The sequence below is a fragment of the Ahaetulla prasina genome, chromosome 1 (genome assembly GCF_028640845.1).
Source record: "Ahaetulla prasina isolate Xishuangbanna chromosome 1, ASM2864084v1, whole genome shotgun sequence".
Classification (NCBI taxonomy): domain Eukaryota; kingdom Metazoa; phylum Chordata; class Lepidosauria; order Squamata; family Colubridae; genus Ahaetulla; species Ahaetulla prasina.
This window is the reverse complement of record NC_080539.1, coordinates 194,365,815-194,389,415: the sequence shown is the minus strand read 5'-3', so window position 1 is coordinate 194,389,415 and position 23,601 is coordinate 194,365,815. Positions and strand designations below refer to the sequence as shown.

General features: G+C 39.1%; 1 protein-coding gene across 4 annotated transcripts in view; it reads left to right on the top strand.

Moving 5' to 3' along the window:
* Positions 1 to 13,295, top strand: part of MAP2 (microtubule associated protein 2) — a 280,964-nt gene extending 267,669 nt beyond the window's left edge. For 3 of the 4 annotated variants that reach the window (XM_058186178.1, XM_058186195.1, XM_058186186.1), the window contains 4 exons: positions 1,896 to 1,988; positions 3,121 to 3,202; positions 10,343 to 10,455; positions 12,265 to 13,295. In XM_058186178.1, the coding sequence (XP_058042161.1) occupies positions 1,896 to 1,988; positions 3,121 to 3,202; positions 10,343 to 10,455; positions 12,265 to 12,480 (504 nt within the window). In that variant the 3' untranslated portion in view covers positions 12,481 to 13,295. The remainder of the gene's footprint in view (positions 1 to 1,895; positions 1,989 to 3,120; positions 3,203 to 10,342; positions 10,456 to 12,264) is intronic. The other variant, XM_058186203.1, reaches the window with a different exon arrangement.
* The last annotated feature ends 10,306 nt before the right edge of the window (positions 13,296 to 23,601 follow it).

Here is a 23,601-nt window from a genome sequence, read left to right as displayed (position 1 = left end):
GATAGTATATGCAACTCATAATGAAAATCTCAAACGGTGTTTAATATATAAATAATCCTAAATTATAGAATATAATTTTATTCTACTTGCCAGATCTCAGGCACCTTTTTGGGGCTCAGCCACTTTTTGTCTTGTCTCATTATAACAATTTAGAATCTGCAGACTGTTCTTGAGACGGCAATTTCCATTGGTAAGAGACGTGATCATAAAATATAACCACATTGTTCCGCAATGGAAATCCCTGCAATCCTAATTGCTTCATTAACTGAATTCTGTGGTCATTATGTGAGGCCACTCCTGCTGGCTTCCCACAACCAAAGTTAGTGAGGAAGTTGGCAGGAAATTACAAATCCCACGTCCACAGGCAGTTGGGGGGATCACGGAGGTTGCAGAAAGGTATGAAAGGTGTGCAAGAGACATTGTGTGGATTGGGGAGATTGTGCAGGGCTATGCAAGAGGCTCCTCATACATTAGGGAGGGTGTGCAAGAGGAGGCGCTGTGTGGGTTGGGAGAATGTGCAAGAGGTGCCATGCAGATGAGGGAGGGTGCATTGGAATGCGTGGGAGGTGTTGTGCAGATCAGGGAGAGTGTGCAGGGAGATGTGGGAGACATGAGTCATGGAGAGTGCATGAGTAGCTCTGTGCAGATTGGGGAGAGGGCATGAGAAGTGCCACATGGGTGAGAAAAGGATGCACAGGGGTATGAGGTAGATGTGAGGGAATATGCTAGTGATCAGCACAGTGCAAGTACAGAGGGGCTGAGATGGGTACATGGGTAGGACAGATTTACGCTAGTGATTTGCAATCTTCTCTGCTGGCTTACCTTTTGACTTTCATCAGAAACCAGCATGGAAGGTTGAAAATGGCAATCATGTAACTGTGGGGCATTTGGCAACTGGTGATCAGTGCATGCGAGTTGCTAAGCATCCAGATTGTGATCATGTGATGGGGGCTGCTGGGTACTCTGCTGCTAGTACTCTAAGGACCAGTTGCAACTACCATTAATTCAGTGCTGTTGTAAATTCAAACAGTCGCTGAATGAATGGTCATAGGTTAAGTATGGCCACCGGTCTCACAAATATGACCCCAGATAGTTAACAGATACAAATAATATAAAATGGTATTAACAAAGAGTAAAATCTATAGAGGTTGTCAAGGGTAGATCCAAACAGAATTAATAAAAGTGTCACAATAGTAATCTAAACTCTGACCCCTGTGCTGTGGAGCACATCCAGCTCTTCAATGTTTTATAAAACATAGATAGATGCCCACATAAAACCAAGGATAACAATCCCCAAGATTTTTACATTTTCCCACAAGATTGGGCAGGCAATCTTTGGGAATTTTCCTGGCATATCCTGATGTTTTTCCATCAGAGCAGCATTCCTCATGCAGCTCGCATGGGAACAATCTGTTATTCAGGGAATCATTCTTTGTGGTGTCTCCTTCTGAGTCTTCATTTTGATACTATTGAGGTACTTTTGTACCTGAAATTTTTGTGAACAAATCTTTTTGTCTTCTGGGCCTGCTTTGAGTGTGCCTCGTGTTCCATCTTCCATATATGTTTATTCATATATAAACATTATATAAAGCTACCCATTATTATTGTACCATGACATTTTATGATGAATGGCAATAATATATTGATATTGTTCATTAATTAATATGATTATTCTTTGTTAATGTATTCCAGCAACTGATTTTGAGATGCACACAGGATACATAGCTTTATGGAGGAAAATATGTCTGAGGAAAATAGATTTGTACAAAATGCTGGTTGGTTAGTCTGCAATTGTGAAAAGCCAGACCTTACAGTGTAGTTTTGCACCCTGATTTTCAGGATCATGAAAACCAAAGAATATTCTTAATAGTAAGATAACCTCCAATTCCTTTTAGGTTAGGATTTTAAGCAAGAAGATTGATTTTAGCGATGTACACTCCAGATGTGGTTCAAGAGATAACATCAAACATTCAGCAGGGGGAGGAAATGTAAGTAGAGGTAGTATCTTACATTGTTCTCCAGGTGACTGTGGGGAACCCATGCTATATGAACTAGCCCTTTAATCCTCTACAAAGATTGCTTCTCTTCTTGCTAATGCTTCACACATTAACTTGGTCTAGTAATGCAGCAGCTTTGTGTGCTGAGTGGTATATCCATTCTTCCTCAAAAAAACAGAAGTTTCACTTAGAAGGACATGAGCCAGGTTTTCTTCACAATGCATCCTGTTCTACAAGCACTGATGTAATGACTAATTGCTTTGGTTCTTCTGAACTCCATCATTAATCAAAGCTTGAAAGCAAAATGAAAAAGAGTCTTACAAGTCCTGAGTTCTGAAGAAATAATGATGTCAACAGAAAATTAACATTGCTTGATTAAAATGTCAGGTGTATTGTCACTGATTCAAAGGTAATGGATTGATCACTCATTGGTCCTAATCTTATCAGATGGCATTCATAGCCACTGTACAATGCATATTAACTAGTTGTAAGATGCTTTCACTTCACAGTGAGAGAAACGTGAATTTAGGGCTATCTTGCATACTGTATATTATTTGCCCAATTGTATATTTTGACCCTTTCATCAGACTTATTCCAAGCAATCTAGTGAACACCTCTTAAATATTTTGATATATTTGACATGTCAAAATTATAAGACAATATTTCCACTAATGTTTCTCAGGAGCTAAGGAAGTTTATAAAATAGTCTAGGAAGAAAAAATTGTCCTGAGCAGAAAGTTGGGCAATGAAAATAAAACATCCTTGATTACCTAAGGAAAATGGAAGCTTTAAAAGACACACTTCAACACACAGCACTGAGGAAAATATTATCTTTATCTTTAAAAATAATCTCACTTTCCTGATTAATAACCTTACCTATCAATGAAAGAGATTTTAAATTATTCCACTAATTTACTCTTCCAATGGGATATTTGCTGTATTAACCTGGATATCATTTCTTTCTTTGTACCATCATTATTTCTTTCTAATATTCTGCTTTTTCCAAACTTGACACTTAACGTTTTCTACTTTTGTTTCTTCTTCCTACAGATATAAAATGCATCTTTTTCCATGTCTATAGCTGTCTATAAACATACAGATATATTTTGTATATTTTAAACAGGTGCAAATTGTAACCAAGAAGATAGACTTGAGTCATGTGACTTCTAAATGTGGTTCCCTGAAGAATATCCGTCATAGGCCAGGTAATGCTAAGATTTTGCAGAGGGGAAATGGAATTCTGTAAACTCCAGAAATTCTGTAAACTTCTACAGTTTCATTTCTAGGCACTCTGATTCCAAAACCATATCTGGATTATTGGGGAAAACTGCATCCTCCATTTCTGTAATGGAGGTCTGTTGTCACTGCTACATGGCAGGGTAGGAGGAAGGAAGGGAAGGAGGTCTCTAGCAAAGTCTATCCATTAGCCCAGCTCACATAAATGAGATGGGAAGAAGATGAGCAGCGCAAGAGCACTCACAACAAAAAGCATAGGATTTTAGACATTTTATTTGATTTTTAATCTTATTTAGGGTTTTATTGTTTTAAATATATTTTAATTCGGGCCAAATTTAATAAGTTTTTTAATTATTGTTTTATCTTGTATTTATTATTGTTGTTTTGTTTTATCTGGCTGTGAACCGCCCTGAGTCCTTCGGGAGAAGGGTGGTATAAAAATCTAAATAAATAAATAAATAAATAAATAAATAAAAAGCCTTGAGGGAGTAGATTGATCGTAACTAATTCTCAGTGCATTCTTTGAGGGATTTATGATTGTGAAACTTTTACATTGGTTTCTGAATTATGTCCTGCATTACATCATTGAAGTACATGGAACTAAATTAGAGAAAAGTTGACTACACCAGTCTGGTAATTGGTCAAATGTATGCTGAGAAAATCATTAACAATATACCTGGTAGGTATAATTCACAAGGTTTTTTTAAGGAAATTTCCCTTTTCCAGTAAAACCAGATAATTGCAGATAAATCATTGGAGTCAAATTTACCAAGCCTTTTAAAATAGATAAACCAACATGAAGTAATGAACATGAATAAATAAATAAATAAATAAATAAATATAATAAATATAATAAACCAACATGAAGTAATGAAGTACACCCTTTCTAACATTAAAAACATACCTATTGCATATATTTAACATTGTAGTGACTTAAGTTGTAAATTATCCAGCCAGCCAGCCAGCCAGCCAGCCATCTATCTATCTATCTATCTATCTATCTATCTATCTATCTATCTATCTATCTATCTATCTATCTATCTATCTATCTATCTATCATCTAATTTATATCATGGGGCACTTGTAAGTAGTCGTAGTGGCTTAATTAAAGTTAAACAGATAATAGTTAAAATATAGTATAGTTATATATAGTTAATACAGTTAAATATAAAAATAAAAAGTATAGTACACAGAGAGCTCAAACCAATATCTGGCATTAACACCTCAGTGCTCTCCTGAAATGCTCCATCTTCAGCTATTTCTGGAGGACAGTTAAAGTTGGACCCAACTGAACCTCAGATAGGAAGCCATTCTCGGGCGGGGGGGAGGACGCCACTAAGCTCCCATCTACCCTCTCCAAAATGGAGGACAGTCAGCTGCTTCTTTTGGCATGATTCAAATGGCTGTGCCAACTGAACAGGAAAGAAGTGGCCCTGCAGATAACCTGGCACCAAACTGTAAAGGCCTTTATATGTTAAAGCTGGCACTTTATACTGAATTCGGAAGTTAAGAGGAATATGGGAGACAACCAAGATTACAGACTTGTAACCAAAACAAAGAGGTGATTGAACAGTCTATTCAGAATAATTATTTCCCAACAAGTTACTGGGACCACATCAAAACTGGAGACTTTGATATACCACCCTGTTTAGTTCTCAGTGTTAGTGGTGAAGGACTTCCCAACCCTAGCTAGCTATATCTATATCTATATCTATATCTATATCTATATCTATATCTATCTATCTATCTATCTATCTATCTATCTATCTATCTATCTATCTATCTATCTATCCATCTATCTATCTATTTATTTCCAAGAAGAATGGAGCTGATGTCTTTCCCCAAAATGATAAGACTAGAGTTAAAGGGATTTCTCCCAAATTAAGTAGGTCACTGTGTAGAGGTGGTTGAAGCAAGGTAAGAAACCAGTGCTTCAGAGTGTTCAGGGGCACTAACAGAACTCCTGTTTGAAATTGCTTTTAGCAGCCACACTTTTTCCTGGGACCACAAAGGCAACTTTTTGTGTTAAAATCTGATGCAGTGCATTGCCCAACATCACCATTATTTCACCTTGGCAGAGAATCTTTTTGAAACCAGGAATTATTGGAGACCAATAAAGAAACTGCATAATTTTATTTTCAGAGTACATTAAATTCTGTACGCTTCATTTACACAAACTCATTAATGTCTTGTATTTTACTTATAAATTTTAGATTATGATCAAAGTATAAAAGTAACTATATAGTTTACATGTGAATTCTGCTTCTTTAATTTCAGAAAAAAATCTGTTTCTCCTGAAAGTTACGTTAGTTGCATTGCTAGCATTGTATATAAAACAACTTGGTAGGAAGCATATCTTTCATAGCAGTAAAATACTAAATTATTCAAAGAAAAATTATTTTTAAAATGGCTATACTGCAGTTGTTTTAAAAGGAAGGACAGATGTTTGTCATGAGTGTTTCCCACTATTTTTTCTTGGTGTTTTCCAAATATTGTTTAAATGTAGTTATCTGTAGGCATAAGCATATCACACTTATGCTTACCGTACGGGTCTGGATGGGGAGAAACAGACTCAAGCTCAATCCCTCCAAGACGGAGTGGCTGTGGATGCCGGCACCCCGGTACAGTCAGCTGCACCCGCAGCTGACTGTTGAAGCAGTTAGTGGCCCCAAAGGAGGTGGTTCGCAACTTGGGCGTCCTCCTGGATGGTCGGCTGTCCTTTGATGAACATCTGGCGGCCGTCACCAGGAGGGCCTTTTACCAAGTTCGCTTGGTTCGCCAGTTGCGTCCCTTCCTTGACCGGGATGCCTTATGCACGGTCACTCACGCTCTGGTTACGTCTCGGCTGGATTATTGCAATGCTCTCTACATGGGGCTGCCCTTGAGGTGCACCCGGAGGCTGCAGTTAGTCCAGAATGCAGCTGCACGAGTGGTAATGGGAGCCGCTCGTGGCTCCCACGTAACACCACTGCTCCGTAGTCTGCACTGGCTTCCTATAGTCTTTCGGGTGCGCTTCAAGATCTTGGTTACCACCTTTAAAGCGCTCCATGGCTTAGGAATCTTTTAAATAAAAATCTCTATTATTACTCTTGCAAGTATCTCCATGTAACTTTTCAATGTCCTTTTTAAAGTTAGTGTAGAGGCCAAATAGCCCTCATTATCATTCCCACCATGATGTTATCCCAAATCATTCCGAGCAAAGAACTTTCACCATCTGGGAGTGAAAAATACAGCTGGGTGTCATCCGCGTACAGCTGGTACCTCACACCGAAACCACTGATGATCTCACCCAGCGGCTTCATGTAGATGTTGAACAGGAGGGGCGAGAGGATCGACCCCTGCGGCACCCCACAAGTGAGGCGCCTCGGGGCCGACCTCTGCCCCCCCGTCAACACCGACTGCGACCGGTCGGAGAGATAGGAGGAGAACCACCGATAAACGGTGCCTCCCACTCCCAATCCCTCCAACCGGCGCAGCAGGATACCATGGTCGATGGTATCGAAAGCCGCTGAGAGGTCTAATAGGACCAGGGCAGAGGAGCAACCCCTATCCCTGGCCCTCCAGAGATCATCCACCAACGCGACCAAAGCCGTCTCCGTGCTGTAGCCGGGCCGAAAACCGGACTGGAGCGGGTCTAGATAGACAGTTTCATCCAGGTGCAAGGGAAATTGATATGCCACCATACTCTCTACAACCTTCGCCGCGAAGCGAAGGTTGGAGACCGGACGATAATTACCTAAAACAGCCGGGTCCAGGGACGGCTTCTTAAGGAGGGCCTCACCACCGCCTCTTTCAAGGCAGGCGGAAGACACCTCCACCAAAGAAGCGGTCGAATCGCCTGAGCCAGCCTCGTGTCACCTCTCGGTGGCCAGCACCAGCCAAGAGGGGCACGGGTCCAGTAAACACGTGGTGGCATTCAACCTACCCAACAACCTGTCCATGTCCTCGGAGCCACAGGGTCAAACTCATCCCAAACAATGTCACCAAGACCGCCTCGAGCATCTCACCCGCATCACGCAATCTTGGTCCAGACCATCCCGAAGCTGAACGATTTTATCGTATAGATAACCGTTAAACTCCTCAGCACGTCCCTGCAACGGGTCGTCCCGCTCCCCCTGGTGTAGGAGGGAGCGAGTCACCCGAAACAGGGCGGCTGGGCGGTTATCTGCCGATGCAATGAGGGGGGGGGCGGAGCTACGCCTCGCTTCCCTCCATGCCACTAGGTAAGGCCTAGGATAGGACTTCACTAGTGTCGATCAGCTCCGGAACGGCTAGACCTCCAGGAACTCTCTAGGCGTCTTCTCCGGCGCTTCATCCCTCTCAGCTCCTCGGAGAACCAAGGAGCCGGTTGGGACCTGCGCCGGGTCAGAGGCCGCAAAGGCACGACACGGTCTAAGGCCCCCGCCGCGGCCCGTTCCCAGGCCGCAACAAGTTCCTCAGCCGAGCCGTGAGCCAGACCCTCAGGAAATGGCCCAAGCTCCGTCCGGAACCCATCCGGGTCCATCAGGCGCCTGGGGCGGAACCAACGTATCGGCTCCGCCTCCCTGCGGTGGTGAATGGCGGTCAGAAAGTCCAGGCGAAGAAGAGAGTGATCTGACCATGACAAAGGTTCAATGACTATTTCCTTTAAGTCCAGATCTCTCAACCACTGACTAGAGAGAAAAATCAAATCCAGAGTGCCACCCCCAATGTGAGTAGGGCCATCAACTACTTGAGTCAGGTCCAAGGCCGTCATGGAAGCCATGAACTCCCGAGCTGCCGTCGATGACGAGCCGGAAGATGGCAAGTTAAAGTCCCCCATGACTAAAAGTCTGGGGGTCTCAACTGCCACCCCAGCCAGCATCTCCAGAAGCTCGGGCAGGGCGACTGTCACGCAGCAAGGAGCCAGGTACGTGATCAGCAAACCCATCTGACACCTACGACCCCATCTCACAAAGAGGGATTCGCACCCGGCAATCTGAGGTACAGTGGTCTCCCTCGGCTCTAGACTCTCTCTAATCACAACCTGAAAGTTACGTTAGTTGCATTGCTAGCATTGTATATAAAACAACTTGGTAGGAAGCATATCTTTCATAGCAGTAAAATACTAAATTATTCAAAGAAAAATTATTTTTAAAATGGCTATACTGCAGTTGTTTTAAAAGGAAGGACAGATGTTTGTCATGAGTGTTTCCCACTATTTTTTCTTGGTGTTTTCCAAATATTGTTTAAATGTAGTTATCTGTAGGCATAAGCATATCACACTTATGCTTACCGTACGGGTCTGGATGGGGAGAAACAGACTCAAGCTCAATCCCTCCAAGACGGAGTGGCTGTGGATGCCGGCACCCCGGTACAGTCAGCTGCACCCGCAGCTGACTGTTGGGGGCGAGTTAGTGGCCCCAAAGGAGGTGGTTCGCAACTTGGGCGTCCTCCTGGATGGTCGGCTGTCCTTTAATGAACATCTGGTGGCCGTCACCAGGAGGGCCTTTTACCAAGTTCGCTTGGTTCGCCAGTTGCGTCCCTTCCTTGACCGGGATGCCTTATGCATGGTCACTCACGCTCTGGTTATGTCTCGGCTGGATTATTGCAATGCTCTCTACATGGGGCTGCCCTTGAGGTGCACCTGGAGGCTGCAGTTAGTCCAGAATGCAGCTGCGCGAGTGGTAATGGGAGCCGCTCGTGGCTCCCACATAACACCACTGCTCCGTAGTCTGCACTGGCTTCCTGTAGTCTTTCGGGTGCGCTTCAAGATCTTGGTTACCACCTTTAAAGCGCTCCATGGCTTAGGACCCGGGTACTTACGAGACCGCCTGCTGTTACCTTATGCCTCCCATCGACCAGACGCTCACAGAGAGGGCCTTCTCAGGGTGCCGTCCGCCAAACAATGTCGGCTGGCGGCCCCCAGGAGTAGGGCCTTCTCTGTGGGAGCACCGACGCTCTGGAACGAACTCCCCCCTGGCTTACGTCAAGTGCCTGATCTTCGGACCTTTCGTCGTGAGCTAAAAACATATTTATTCATTCAAGCAGGATTGGCATAAATAGTTTGATTTTAAATTGGGGTTTTAGTAATATTTTAAATTTTTTAAATTATCGGCCGTTTAGTAATAGTTCATTTTAAATTCTTTTAATTGTAAATATTCTGTATTTTATTTTGGCTGTACACCGCCCTGAGTCCTTCGGGAGAAGGGCGGTATAAAAATTTAATAAAATAAATAAATAAACACTTCAAAGGGATAACAGAAATTAGCAAAATTGTGACAAAGTATCTATTGATTATTAGTTAAAATAGGGCAAGGTATAACTTGGCGGCTTACGATATTACAAAAAATCTTTTAAATAAAAATCTCTATTATTACTCTTGCAAGTATCTCCATGTAACTTTTCAATGTCCTTTTTAAAGTTAGTGTAGAGGCCAAATAGCCCTCATTATCATTCCCACCATGATGTTATCCCAAATCATTCCGAGCAAAGAACTTTCACCATCTGGGAGCTAACTGACCAATTCACTGTTCCTGCTTTTTGTTAACAGAGAACAGCCTAGTCCAATCAGGATCACATCAATCTAGTGTGGTTGCAAGGAGGTGTAGTCCAAAAATGCCCAGAAGCTATAGAGGCAGTGCTGTAGAAGCACTTCAGTTTTATGATGGTTGAAGTTAAATGACATGCTGAAGTATGGTGAAGGTCACATAGTCTTAACCAAGCCATTGCTATAATATATAGTTAGGTTATAGTTATTAATCACATTGAAACCCATGGCCTGGGTTTAGAGTGCAGTAAACCAAACCACAAACTGATTTAGCGTGTTATACAAATCTGTGAAAATTCACAAATTCCTGTTTATCTTAGATTCCATTTGCATGGCAGATATGGCAGATATATATCATTTTAGCTAATAATAGTAATATTTTCTAGTCATGAGGCCCACTGCCATAAAAGTTTTGTCTACAATTATGTGGATTGTGTGTATATGTTTCTTTCTCTTTTGTCGTGTTCTCATCATATGCTATTTTTTTTCAGTTGAGGTGCATAATAATCAGTTATACAGTAGGGTTAAATGTTATTTAAATCCTAGATCCAGAAGAACTGTGCTCTTTTAAAGTATTTTTCCCTTCTACCATAACTTATAGGAGGGGGTCGAGTGAAAATCGAAAGTGTGAGACTGGATTTTAAAGAAAAGGCCCAAGCCAAGGTTGGCTCACTTGACAATGCTCACCACGTGCCTGGAGGAGGTAATATTAAGGTAAGACATTAAGGGTTATAGACGAAAGCTTGTCAATATATTATTTTAATGGATTATCTATTCTTTTTGTTTAATATTTGGAGTTGTTTAATATTCTGGAGTTCTTCATAATCCTATGGGTAAAAATGACAATGATTTACATAGAGATAAAGCTTCCTACTACCTCATGGTGTCCTTCATTAGGCTTGAGTTAACTGCTTAGCTTTTTCTTCAGAGGAGACTTGCAAGAGCAGGGTGAAAAGTCCCATCTTATGCCATATCCAAGTTCCAGAGATTTCCTGCCTCCTCTCTGAAGTCAAAACTTTACACTGTGATCACTGGCTTATGTACAAAAACTTTCAGACTTTATCTTCACTGCATGTTTGATTTTGTTTCTGTCAGCTGTCCCATTTGACACATTCAACAAAAGAAACTCCCGGCTCTTTAGGTTAACCAAGAGTAGCTTTATTGAAAAATCCATCTAGGCACAGAGAAGCAATGTCAGTTCTGGGATTTTTCCCGTGAAAACCTACATAGCTAGCTCCCCTTTTCCCTTCCAGGCAACCCACAATTCATAGTTCATCAATTGAAATCAATTCTTTTCCTTTGGGAAAAGCTGTCTGGTTCGGTCAAAACATTCTTCATTACCTGGCCTTGTTAGATAACGTCTCTCCAGAACGGACAGTTCACTTGCATTCCACAGCCTCCCTCCATCCTTGGGAATTCACACCTCCTCCCACCCACCCAGCTATTTAGCAAAGCTGCGAGCAAAAGCAGGTGTAGGCAATTATGGAGTCGAGTCAGGTTTGACAGTTTCCTTTTTGTTATGGAATACATTCAGTGGTGGATTTCTACCGGTTTGGCCTGGTTCAGGTGAGCAGGTAGCAGCGATGGTGAGCTGAGAGCGAACCAATTCTCTCTGACGGTTAAGTTGGCCCTCCCGCCCGCCCCCACATTATACATACCTTATATTCAGTCGTTTTTAGCCCAGCTGAAAGGCCTGGTAGAGCAGATTGCCACATTTTAGCTGCTCCGTAATACACTGCGCTTGCACAGAGCGCAAGTTTGGTGTGTGTACGTGTGAGCGAAGTGCGTGCATGAAGCAAGCCGGTGGTAACACCGGTTGAAACCCACCACTGAATACATTGCAATTCTTTTTTGAATATTCCTATTTTTTTAAAAAAAAAATTATATGTTAAATACAGAAATTTAACAAAAAATTATTTACTTCTCCCTCTTTTAAATCTCCCTGGGGAAAAACATTTTTACATATTTATTTTTTATTTTCATATGAACCTCATTAATTTTTTATCCCTACAAAGCTGAACTATGTGGTTCTCATTAACTACATTGTATAAGCAGGTGTATTTGTTTTATGATTTAAAAAAAAAGTTAAAATATTATTTAAATCAATGTTTCAAATCTTTTTAAAAGGTTTATACAGAATGTCCAAAGAGTACAAATTATCTTTAAAAAACTATTTTAGCCCAGGGAATCTTTCATGAATGAATCTATCTTTCAATTAATTTGGAAAGTCCTGATCAACAAAACTAAACTCCAACATTTCCCACATGAAGATTGCACATATCTTCATTTGCATTTAAGTTCTGCAGTAGGAGATTTCTGGTGATGAAATTAGGACATCTTCACAAAGAGGCTGGGCAAAGGACACAACTGTAATCTGCTTTTGAAGTTTGACCAGGAAAGATTGCCACCCAAGAAAATATTGAGAGAATTTTTCCAAGGAAATTAAAGTGAAAATGGTCTCAGGGAAGCTTCACACCTCTGCAGTTCCTGCATTTTATTTTTGCACTTTCCTTCCTTGCACAGATTGACAGCCAGAAACTCAATTTCCGAGAGCATGCAAAGGCCCGTGTGGACCATGGCGCTGAAATCATCACCCAATCTCCTGGCCGATCAAGTGTGGCTTCCCCTCGGAGGCTCAGCAACGTCTCCTCCTCCGGCAGTATTAACCTGCTTGAATCTCCTCAACTTGCCACCCTGGCTGAAGATGTCACTGCAGCCCTCGCTAAACAGGGCTTATGAATTTGCTTTGTTAGCAGTGTTTGAAGTTACAATATTTAGGCATGATTTCTTGCCAGGAATGGGCTCTGAGCAGGTGTTAACATTCATTCTTTACTATGTCTAAAATTAAGTCACATCCCAAGACTGTAGTAATCATAAAATAAAAACTGGGGGAAAGATCCATATAGATGCAGAAACTGGCCTGATTTCCAATTACAGCAGGAAGATCTTGGCTTTTCTATGGGTACAATTGCAGTATATTACATTGGACAATTATTGTTGCTCTGCTCTGTCTTGCATGGAGTATGTACTATGATAACAATGCATTTTGACCTTCCATGTGCCTGAAGGCCATCCACTACTTTTTGAAGAGCCTTGTTCAATCCCTTGAGTTGCTCATTTGACCATTTTGTTGATGGATGGAATTAAGAAGCATCTCCACTTGTAATTTATCAACAGGTTAATTTAAACAGAAGAGTTTGAGGACCATGCAGAAGGGCAAATATAGTGATGTCAACACTTCAGAAAGGGTGGGGTTATTTTATATACATGGGTAGAAGAAAGAGGCAATTAAGTTATTAACGTTGTGGAAGTTGGATGATTATGTCAGTGTATAGCTGATTACAATAAATTATTTAACTAATAATTAAGTAAGTAGTGGGGGAAAATCATATGAGCTGTACCGGGGAAGCAACTTTTTTTTTCTTTTTTAAAACAGTTACTGAAATTAAGCTATGGAGTTATGTCAGATTAGAATATTAGTTAAGCATCTAGGTTTGTGTCTTCACTACTGGTTTCATGTCCTCTCCCATCTGTTCGATACAGTATTATTAATATGTGTGTATATATATATATATATATATATATATATATATATATATATATATATATATATATATATATATATATATATATATATATATATATATATATCTGTGTGGCCATTTGTGATACCCCCCTCATACTTGAATATTCTAATTCTTTATTCACAGTATCTGTGTCTCTTGCACCCTTTGGTGTTGCAATTTTAGGTCTGTAAAAGTAGATGTTAGCAGGGATTTTATTTCCCTATTCAACCTTTTACAAATACAAAAAAAAAAGATTGTTTAGCATGAAATTGCTTTCTGTAACATCTCAAAATGTGACCCTGTTTTAGTGCCAGATGCAAGTCTCTTCTGTGATACTGAAAAAAAAATCTTCTTTCTTTCTACCTATCTTTGTTTTCTTTGCCATTACTGACTTTATGTATTACTTATCTTTCCTCCTTTCTTCCTGCTTTTCTGCCCTCCCTCTCTCTCCAAAACTATAATTTTGGATTCAATATTTTAAAAATATCATTTAGAATATTGATTTTGTTCTACCTTAAAAAAACACTGAAGTACAAGTGATATTTTTAAATTATTTATTTCTTCTTTTGCTAAAGTTGAAATTTCAAGAAACAACAAGGAGTCTTCTCAGAAGTTATTCCATGTCTACAAATTACATCTTTGTATTAATGTACTTGGGCACTTCAGTAGAACAAGGCTCTAGAGAGTTGCATTCATAACATATATTGATTCCTGATATGTAAGCTTCCTAGGTAGGATAACCAAGGTGATGATGGACTGATAATCTTCAGAAACAATATAAAAAGTATATGACAGTGTTTCTAATAAGAGAAAAGGCACTTAACTTGATGTGTATGGGATTTCCACCATTACTACATGGAAATTAAAAGAATACGCAAGATGGTCTGGTAATGTGATGCATAAGTGGACTGCCGTCTACTCATGTAATATATGCTAGTTTTTGACTACATGATAATTGTTCCCTATTTTACCCTGCAGTTTTATGGCATTTCCTTAAAATCACCTATATTACATTTGCATGTTCTCAAGCTGACCTGTATGTAAATGGTTCATTAGGATGGCTTTGTGTGTTGGAAGCTGTTGGACAAGGGCTACCTCTTAAACATTTTAATTTACCTAGTGTGTCTCAAGAATGATGCTTCAATTATTTTCAAAGAAAAACAACAATGCAAACAAATAAGAGTCTCATATCATCATAAAAGCTAACAAATGTATCACTGCATACAATCTCATAAGATGCATGGAGCTGGCTCTCATTAGATGAATTTATTAGATGCACAAATGTGATTCTTTGCACTTCTCCGAAATTGTTTTGTAATAGGTATAGGGTTAAATTGGATCCTAATTTTAAAATAGAGCCTTTAATGTCAAGCTCTTATTTGTAAATGAATGGGAGCAAGTAAATCTGTGTACTTGTTCGGCTAATATGAGGATAGACTAATGCATAAATAGCCTGATAGGTTACATCTTAGAAGCTGCCTCATGTTAAGATCCTACTGCTTATAATGCAGTTGTGTAGGCTTTTTCTTTTAAAGTTAGCCTGCAGTCAAGAGGACTGTTTTGCTCTGTGATTGTTATGATATTTGAAATAATTCTATGAAGTTCAAACACAACATTGATTACAGATATAAGAATACCCCTGCTGGATCAGAACAAGAGAGCCAATCTTGCTGTGGGCTCCATGCCGCTGCTTAAAAAAAAAAGTCAAAAAGAGCAGTATTTTTAATGAAATGTTGTCACTCTGACTCTGTGCTGTTGGTTCCTGCATAAGCCACTCTGAGTTTTTTTCCAATCTTAGAGCAAAAGAGGATCCAAGGCTCTACTGAACCTGAGGTGGACAATGCTAAGTGTCAGCCAGTCAGAACAGTGTTTAATCTGTGACTATTTTGTAATCTGCTTTTTTGAGATATAAACACATTCTAGATGATAAAGTTGCTTACCAAGCATACGTGTCCAAAGTCATTAATTCCATGTTGCAGTTTTATCTTATCTTGAAGCTAAGTCCTTGTAATCATAATTGTCTTTCCATAGAAAGAATAGCAGAAGTTGATGAACTTATACAAGTTGAAGAACCAGAAGGGGACCATGCTGTAATATAAGAAATGCATGTACTATGTTACAGGACTCTAGATTTTTACTGGGGACAAGGGCGGGCATCGCCTGGCTAGTAATCCCACTGAAACTTTAACTGCCAACTGTAGGCTTGATTTAAAAACTAACGGCACAATGTAAGCCCTGTAAGGAACATGGTCACACAAAACATTGGATCATCTCTACAGAAATTCTTCCTTGCTTGTTCCCTATTAAGGATAATTAAAGCTGTTAAGGCATGACACAATAACTTTGACTAGTAAGCTCTGTGGTCAAGTATAATAAATAATCTAATACGCGTTTAGCAATTCACAGCAAAGGTGAGGAAAAGTCAATAACCAAAGCTATGTACTAAAGCTGACCCATAACAAGGCAGGATCCGCTCTCTCCTCTGGCTACAATACTGTAGTTTTGTGTGAGCCTAGGCATGAAGGCAGTGGTATGCTGCAGCTGGCTTGTACCAGTTTGCAAGAACCGATTGTTAAATTTTCCGGAATTTTACAAGCCAGATAAGAGGAGAGTAGCACTGCAATGCCTAATACACTGATCAGCTGTTGGGTAGCAGCTAGCAGAGCCAGTTGTCACATACTGATGAGCATCTCACTGCATGAAGGGTACAGAAAAGGGTACGGAATTTGTTCCTATCAACTCGGCCAAACCAGCAAGAGAATATCCAAAAGGATCAATATGTATTGTTACAACAGACATGCTAGGGGTTTTTCTATTTTACTAGGCACTAAAATTCCTTCCAAATATATTAAGAGTGATATAGTAAACCAAATTATCAGATAAATCCAGGCTTGTGATTTATGATGGACAACTGAATGCAAGCAACACATACTGAGTACAGTATTGTTGCTCCCTAGAATGGGGAAAATGGGAGTTGCTGGGCCTCAAGAAGACCGCTATGCAAAGTTGGTTTGTCATCAACAGCTTTTTTTTTAGATCTAAACAATTCCTGAAATGGTTACTGAAAAAAATAGCAAATTGCTTCTATATTGTTGCAAAAAAAAACAACAACCCCAAAAACAGGAAATCACCAACAGCACAATTTAGAGGAGACTGTATTGATCACTACTAATAAAATAATCAAGCAAAGTTCCTTTTTATATAAAAAAATATTATTTTGCGAATTTGGTAAGGTCAAACCTAGCAATCACTTCAACTTTAGCAAAGAGAAATACAAAATCATTTTTAGAGTGCTGGGATTTTTCCTTTCTCTCTCTTTCTCTCTCTCTTAAGATATACTTAGGCTGTGAGAAAGCCTGTGGAATTATTTCTTTTCCTGGTAATTCTAGAGCCTGTTATCATAAAAGAGGCATTTCTTGAATGACTGGTGGTAGGTAGTTCATGTTTTTCAATCCAACTTGCAGTTGTATTTGTTGCTGTATAGTGATTGTTTTGCAAAATAAAATCGCTTGTCATCAACTTGCTCGCATCCCAAGTTTCTGTTTCTCCATTATATCTTCTGCTGTTCCACACTGCAATATTAGGATATTAGCTTAAAGGAAGGAGTCTCCCATGTCTCCTCTGGGAAAGAATGATGAGCAATTTCCATCTCCTAGGAAGTCATCCTGATAATGGCAATAGCACTTAGACTTATATAACGCTTCCCAGTGCTTTACTTTTCTCTAAGTGGTTTTACAGAGTCAGCATCTTGCCCCCAACATTCTGGGTCCTCATTTTACTGACCTCGGAAGGATGGACGGCTGAGTCAACCTTGAGCCTGGTGAGATTCAAACTGCCAAATTGCAGGCAGCCAGCAATCAACAGGTAGCCTGCAGTACTGCATTCTAACCACTGTGCCACCATGGCTCATAATATAACTTGCTGTGTCTGTTTCTTGAACCTAGCAGCTTCCAACCCATCAAGCTAAGTGTTTGTGTTTAAATACATACCTGATGTTTTATGGGCATGTATTAATTTCCTAGTGACATTCCAATGGTGATACAAGGTAGGAAGGGGTGTGTGTGTGGTGATTTTAAATGTATATAGTATTCATATGCACCAAATATTAGAATGGATCTTATAGTTCTCTGAGATTGTCTTTTGTACACTTATAAGCAGCTTTCATTTGGAAATGAATAAATGTGCCTCCTGCTTCTGCCACAGTGGCAGGAATATCTGGTACTGCCAGGACTGTCTATATTTTGGAATACAAAGTTTTCAGGTAAAAGGAAGCCAGGCTTGACATCTCAACTATTAGGTATTTTCCCAGAAACTGTAGTGCAACAGAGCAGCAGTATCTTGTCGTCAGACAGTACCTTGCTGGTAACACTGGACAACATTTTTTTCAGATGTTTTGCTTCCTCAAAATCTTTTGGTCAGTGGTGGATTTCTACTGGTTCACCCTGGTTCGGGGGAATTGGTAGTGGCAGCAGTGGGAGGCTCCACGCACCTGCCCGGACGTCATCACGGACACTCTGTGCATGTGCAGAAAGTTCTGTGCATGCGCAGAAGCGCCACACATGAGCAAAGCGCGCACACATAGCAAAGCATACGAATGTGTGTACACTCACAGTCCCAAACTGGTAGCGAAGGTGAGTGAAAACCATTACTGCTTTTGGTAATTATGGTAGTAATCTTCAAACTGAACACAAGTATAATTTCAGAATGACTGTATCATATAGGAATCTTGAGAAATATGAAATTAACTTTTGATGACTATAATGTATTTAATTGCATAGTATTTTCAATGTGCTGCAAGAGCTCAACAGGACTAAAAGTATTTTGATTTCCATTTGTACTTAGTGTCTGATGCATTTCACCTCAGAGTCCCAAAATAGCCACCATTGATGGATTCCAGTTTCCCCAATACCATTTTTCCATTGTGCCAATGTCCCAGTGAAACCTTTTACCATGTTCATCACTGGATGACTAGATTTTCAGGAAAGAAGTCCAGCTATGAATGCAGAAAATGAATCTTCAGTGACATGTTGCACTTCATGGTCTTCTACACTAGAAAATGTTAATCAACCAGTTGAATTTAGTTTGGTGATCTGTAGTTGCCAAAAAAATTCTCAGCAATAATCTCGAATGTTTTCTATGCAGTTTTCTCTGGCCCCACTAAAGAGCTTTGAATCACTTGTTGCGATGACTTATCTGATCTGTGGACCAAAAAAAAAAAAAAAATCCTTCCAAGTGACTCCCAAGTTCCTCTGAACCAAGGTCAACAGCACCTCTTACACTATAAATGTGAGGAGTGCAGGTCTTGTCTTGATCACCAGTCTTTACAACAAAAATACAGTTCATACATATTAAGGCTAAAGAAGCTGCTTGGATGGGCAGTGAAGCATCTCAGACCAACAAGAAAATAAGTACAGTTGCTATGACTCAACTACCAGACAATTCTACCTGGATGACTGGGAATCTTCTATGACATATAGTTCATACACTTTCTTAACAAGTCCAGTCATGGTGTGTATTTGAGGTTTAAACATCTACTCACCACAAATAGAATGTATCAACAATTTTATCAAAATACATGGAAATTGATATCAACAAGATGAGTAGCATCTGTGCATGCAAGCTGCTTTTATAGCTTTTCCAGGCAGCACCATTCACAGCCTAAACATGCCCAAACTACCAATTTCACAAATGTTATGCAGTAGGCCCTGAGTGCATGACTGGATATGCATGAACCACACAAAACATAATGCAAGTGAAATTTAACAAACTTCAAATTATAAGGAAAAAAAAGCAAAAAGAGAAGGTTTCTATAAAATGGTACAAGATACATTATAGACTATTTTTGTGATTTAGCAGCTAAAAATATATAAGATAAGACTTTTGTGTGTAAGTGTTCAGGAAGCAAAACCTTTGTTGTCCAGTGTAAGTATTTTTATATCTGGATCCAAAAATGACTATAGATAGAAATGGTGGAAATTTGAGATAGAAAAGCAATTGGAGTTACAGGTGAGTTCTTCTGGTAACTCCTATCATTCCTCTTTATTGTATTCTGAACTGTATCAGAGAAGAAAAACACAGCACCACACCCTTTTTTATTTGGGAAAAGACCCACTTCTTTTTGTATATGTTTTATTTGCAGTTTTCCTTTAACAACCAACATATTTTGTGGACAGGGTAATGACTGGGTCTATACATTTTTACACATTGCTAACAATAATAATACAATTGTATATACATAGTTTTTTCCTTCCAACTTCTAACCTTAATAAACTCATTATAATTATAAAATATTCTTTTATATATCAATATGTATACTATTTTCCCAATTTATACTCCCCCCCCTTATTGGGGTTCTTCCATATTTATCTCTTTATCTTTAAACAGCAGTATTTTCTCTTAATGATTCTTTATTACTTTCTCCAAAGATATATTTAAACATCAATTACATGTCTTACAATGTGTTTATTGACCCCTATTAGATCACCAATATTTTAATATTTTAAACATTACTCAAATTCCACCAAATTCCTGATATCTCAGTTTTCTGTAGACACCAATAAAACCATTTATTAATTTAAAAAATCAGTCCCAGGGTTTTGGCTCTAAATCCCCTGAATTTGTAATCCTTAACGTTATAAATTCCAAAATATTTTGCTCACTATTAATCATAATAATACATTTAAATATGCCTAATCACAATTTTCCACCTCCTAAACTTAATATGTTTATGAGTATAGTAAATTCTATTATATATCTATATATGTGTTACTATTTTTTCAAATTATATTTCTATTTGTTTCTACTAATTTTTAATATCACCCCAGGGTTAGAAAATATTGTATCTCTATCCGTCATCTCTCAGCCTGTTTTGAATTTCATCATTTATTGACTTTTTGGTAATTCTTTTATATTTCTCTCTTGGTAGCTTATATTTCTTTCTAGCAGTTTTACATAATCTGAATGTTCCCTCTACCTTACCCCTTATCACCTTCTGCTGCATTTTTTGCATGCCCATTCATAACCTTTTCATTATTTTTGGGAAGGTTCCATTTTTTTTTTCTGTGCTATTGTAAACTCTTACAGAGTTAACTATTGGATTCTTAATCTTTATTTTTATTATATTATTATTATTGTTAGCTTATTTTGGTTTCTCATCTATCTTCTGAGTATTCTGTTCATCTTTTCCAGGGGTGGTATTCACTTACTTTCCCTACCGGCTCGCAAATGTGAGTGTGCGTATGCACTCACTTCACTCACACTCGCTTTGCTCACATGCGCCCCGCCCACGCATGCACCTGACCTTACAAACATGCCTAAATAGGATGGCATAGAGCCGTGGCGGGTGGGCAGGCACCCGCAATTTCCACTACTGTTTTGGACAAACTGGTCCGAACCAGCTGAATACCACCTTTGATCTTTTCTTATTATTTGTCAAGGATCTTCTACACTCACTTCTTTATCTTTGGACAGTCCCATCATCTCCTTGTGAGAGTCTTCTACTTTCACATCTTTATCTTTAAATATTCCCATCAACTTCTTATAATTCTTTGTCATTATTTCTAACATTTCTTCATAAAACTTTATTATCTCCTGCAGAATCATTTTGTAACAAGGTAATATACCTCTGAAATCCCAATATCCCAATATCTAAAGACTCCAAAAAAAAAAAAAAATCAATTCTTAATAAAGTTTGGTCAATCCCAAGTTTATTCCTCCAAGTCCCCAAACTTTCTACTCTTTAAATGCTATAAATTTGTGTTTTTCAGTCATTATATTTTCCAATTCCCTCCTTCCCAATTATCCAAATTAAAATTATCTATCTTTTCTTCTTCTGTTATTTTTCTTCTTTTGCTTCATAAAATGATCTGTCATGTGATGTTGATGGTCCAAGTCCAATTTAGTCCACTGGATTTCTTCAAATCTTTTAAATCCGCTTTTCAGTATGCAGTTCCAATAAAGTTTTAATGTTTAGTGTTTCTGCTTTGCTTTATAAATCTTCAAAAAGCTCAATAGATATTTCCCAGCATCCAAATTGCCTGTTAAGATAAAGTCAAGGTCAAGTAGCTTCGAGGTATTGTTTACTTTCTCTCATCACTATCCTTTAAATTCTGTATGTTGCAGTAATCTACTCCCTCCAGTACATGGCTCCCCTGCTCCCTTTCCAATGTTCAACAAAGTGTAAAACTCAAAAACAGCTGATTATCATCCAGTCCGGGGGGGTTAGAAATCAGAATTAGAAAGCAATATCTCCCAATAGTCACTTTTCACAATGTATTTGGCTTTTCCAAGCTTTCTATATTTTAAATCATCCTTTAGGTTTTTCTTTTGCTTCTCAGTATAATCTTTCATCTTCTTCTTTAGTTTTAGTCTTTAATCTTTGTCCATAAATCCAATTGCTGCTTTTTTAATGTTTGGAGTTCATTTTTTGAAGCATTTAACTCAGGTTAAATCTCTAAGGTAGAAGTTGGAAATTTTCTCACCCAGTTTCACTGCTCTGTCCACACACCACTCCAGCACAAGATCTTAGTGTCCCAGTTGTCCCAGCTTGTGACTGACCAAAAATGGCCATCGTCCCTGCTGCTGTTCAGGACAGCTTTCTTTGGATCAGCGAGGAAATTGTGAATTCCTTGCAATCAACGAAGAGCCTCTCCTTTCTTCACCTCCCCTCCAGGGAGGTTTAACCCCATAGGGTCTCCCAGCAAGCAGTTACCAGCTGCATTTCACGGAGCCCAATGGAGCTCCACTATTTTCCAGCTGTTCTAATCACGACATCAACCTGAAGTCAAGACCCACTTTCTTATGTCTAGGTGAAAACTGGTAACTTAGAAGACCAGATTTAAATAGTCAAGTTAAATGTTCTGCCTATATGTCCATCATTCTCAGGTCCGGGTGGGAGGGAGAGGGAATGATTCTTGTTGGAGGTAAATGGCTTTCATCTAGGGTCCATGAGAATTTGGCAGGTTTAATACATTCAGTGGGTGGGAAGGGGGTTTGGGATGTCCATAAAATAGCTATGAACAAATGATGCCTCAGTTCTGTATTGCTAACTCAATTATTTCATAGCTAAATCAAATTCTTTTTTAATTAAGTAGGTCCAAACAGCCCTTTCAACAATTGAAAACAATTCCAAACCGGTTCTTTAATATAGGTACATCTTTCACATCAGTATGTTGTGTTTTTGTTAAGAGAAGAATGAGATGAACAAAAGAGTATGTTTTTGTAGGAAAAACTATTTTACAGGTGCTGCAAAAATGGTAATGCCCACTAGATGATAGCCAAGAGGGTTTTCTGTATCCTTTTGGTACCCTCTTGTGGTTGGCTGAATGATTCACCCAGGCTTTTTGCCTGCCTGAGATAATAGAAATGGAGAGAAGGTGTTCTTTTAGGAGAAGTGTTTTACTAAAATGGTTATTTTTCAACAGATACCTGAAGAACAATCTGAGGAAATTTCTAAGAAACCTTTATGTTTTCTTTTTAAGAGATGTAACCTCTTCCACTTTCTGAAAGTGCTGAAATTAACTGCTCCTCTGTTACAACACATTTTCTATTCCCTATTTTTAATACGTTTCTAGAAAGTTGGGTTGTGTACAATTTAAGCAACAACAGCATCTCCATCCTATCATTTCTTTGGCATCTGGTGTAATGGGGGTAGGGCTGCAGTTTTGAAGTAAGGATTTACAGTGGAAAAAAGCAAGACAACTTGCTGATGTTTACAAGAGGTTTATTAGCAATCCAAGGCTAATAAAATGAAGGAATCTTCAAGTAGCCTGCTAACAGCCACTGGGTGATTATTTGTGCATGTGCATGTTTCACTTTCAGAGAAAGTGAAAAGCACCAAAGACACTCAGCTTATCAATATCATTTCTTCAGTCTCATTGCCAGCTCTGTACAAGCCTCTAGTCTAAACTCATGCAAACATTCAAATATCTTCTCTCCAAAATGTAGAACCGCAAAAGACACTTGATGCACTTTCAGAGTTGAAATGCATCTTGTTCTTGCCATATTTACTGCAAAGCAGAGGTAATGTGGAATTTCAACCACTAGATGATGCCATATACTGACTGGAGATCTCAGCCATATAACTGATCTTAATGACTTCAAGCAATAAGGTGATTCTACTCAGCATCCATTTTAACTTGGCTTAGTTTCTAAAACAGGACCAGGAAAGAGGATATTTTGATTTTTAGAAAATGCATTTTAGTGAAATAATATAAACTGATTTTTTTTTCTTGCATGTAGATAGAATCTACCTGAGACTCAATTGTCTGGCAGCTACTGCTTTCTGCAGGGGGGA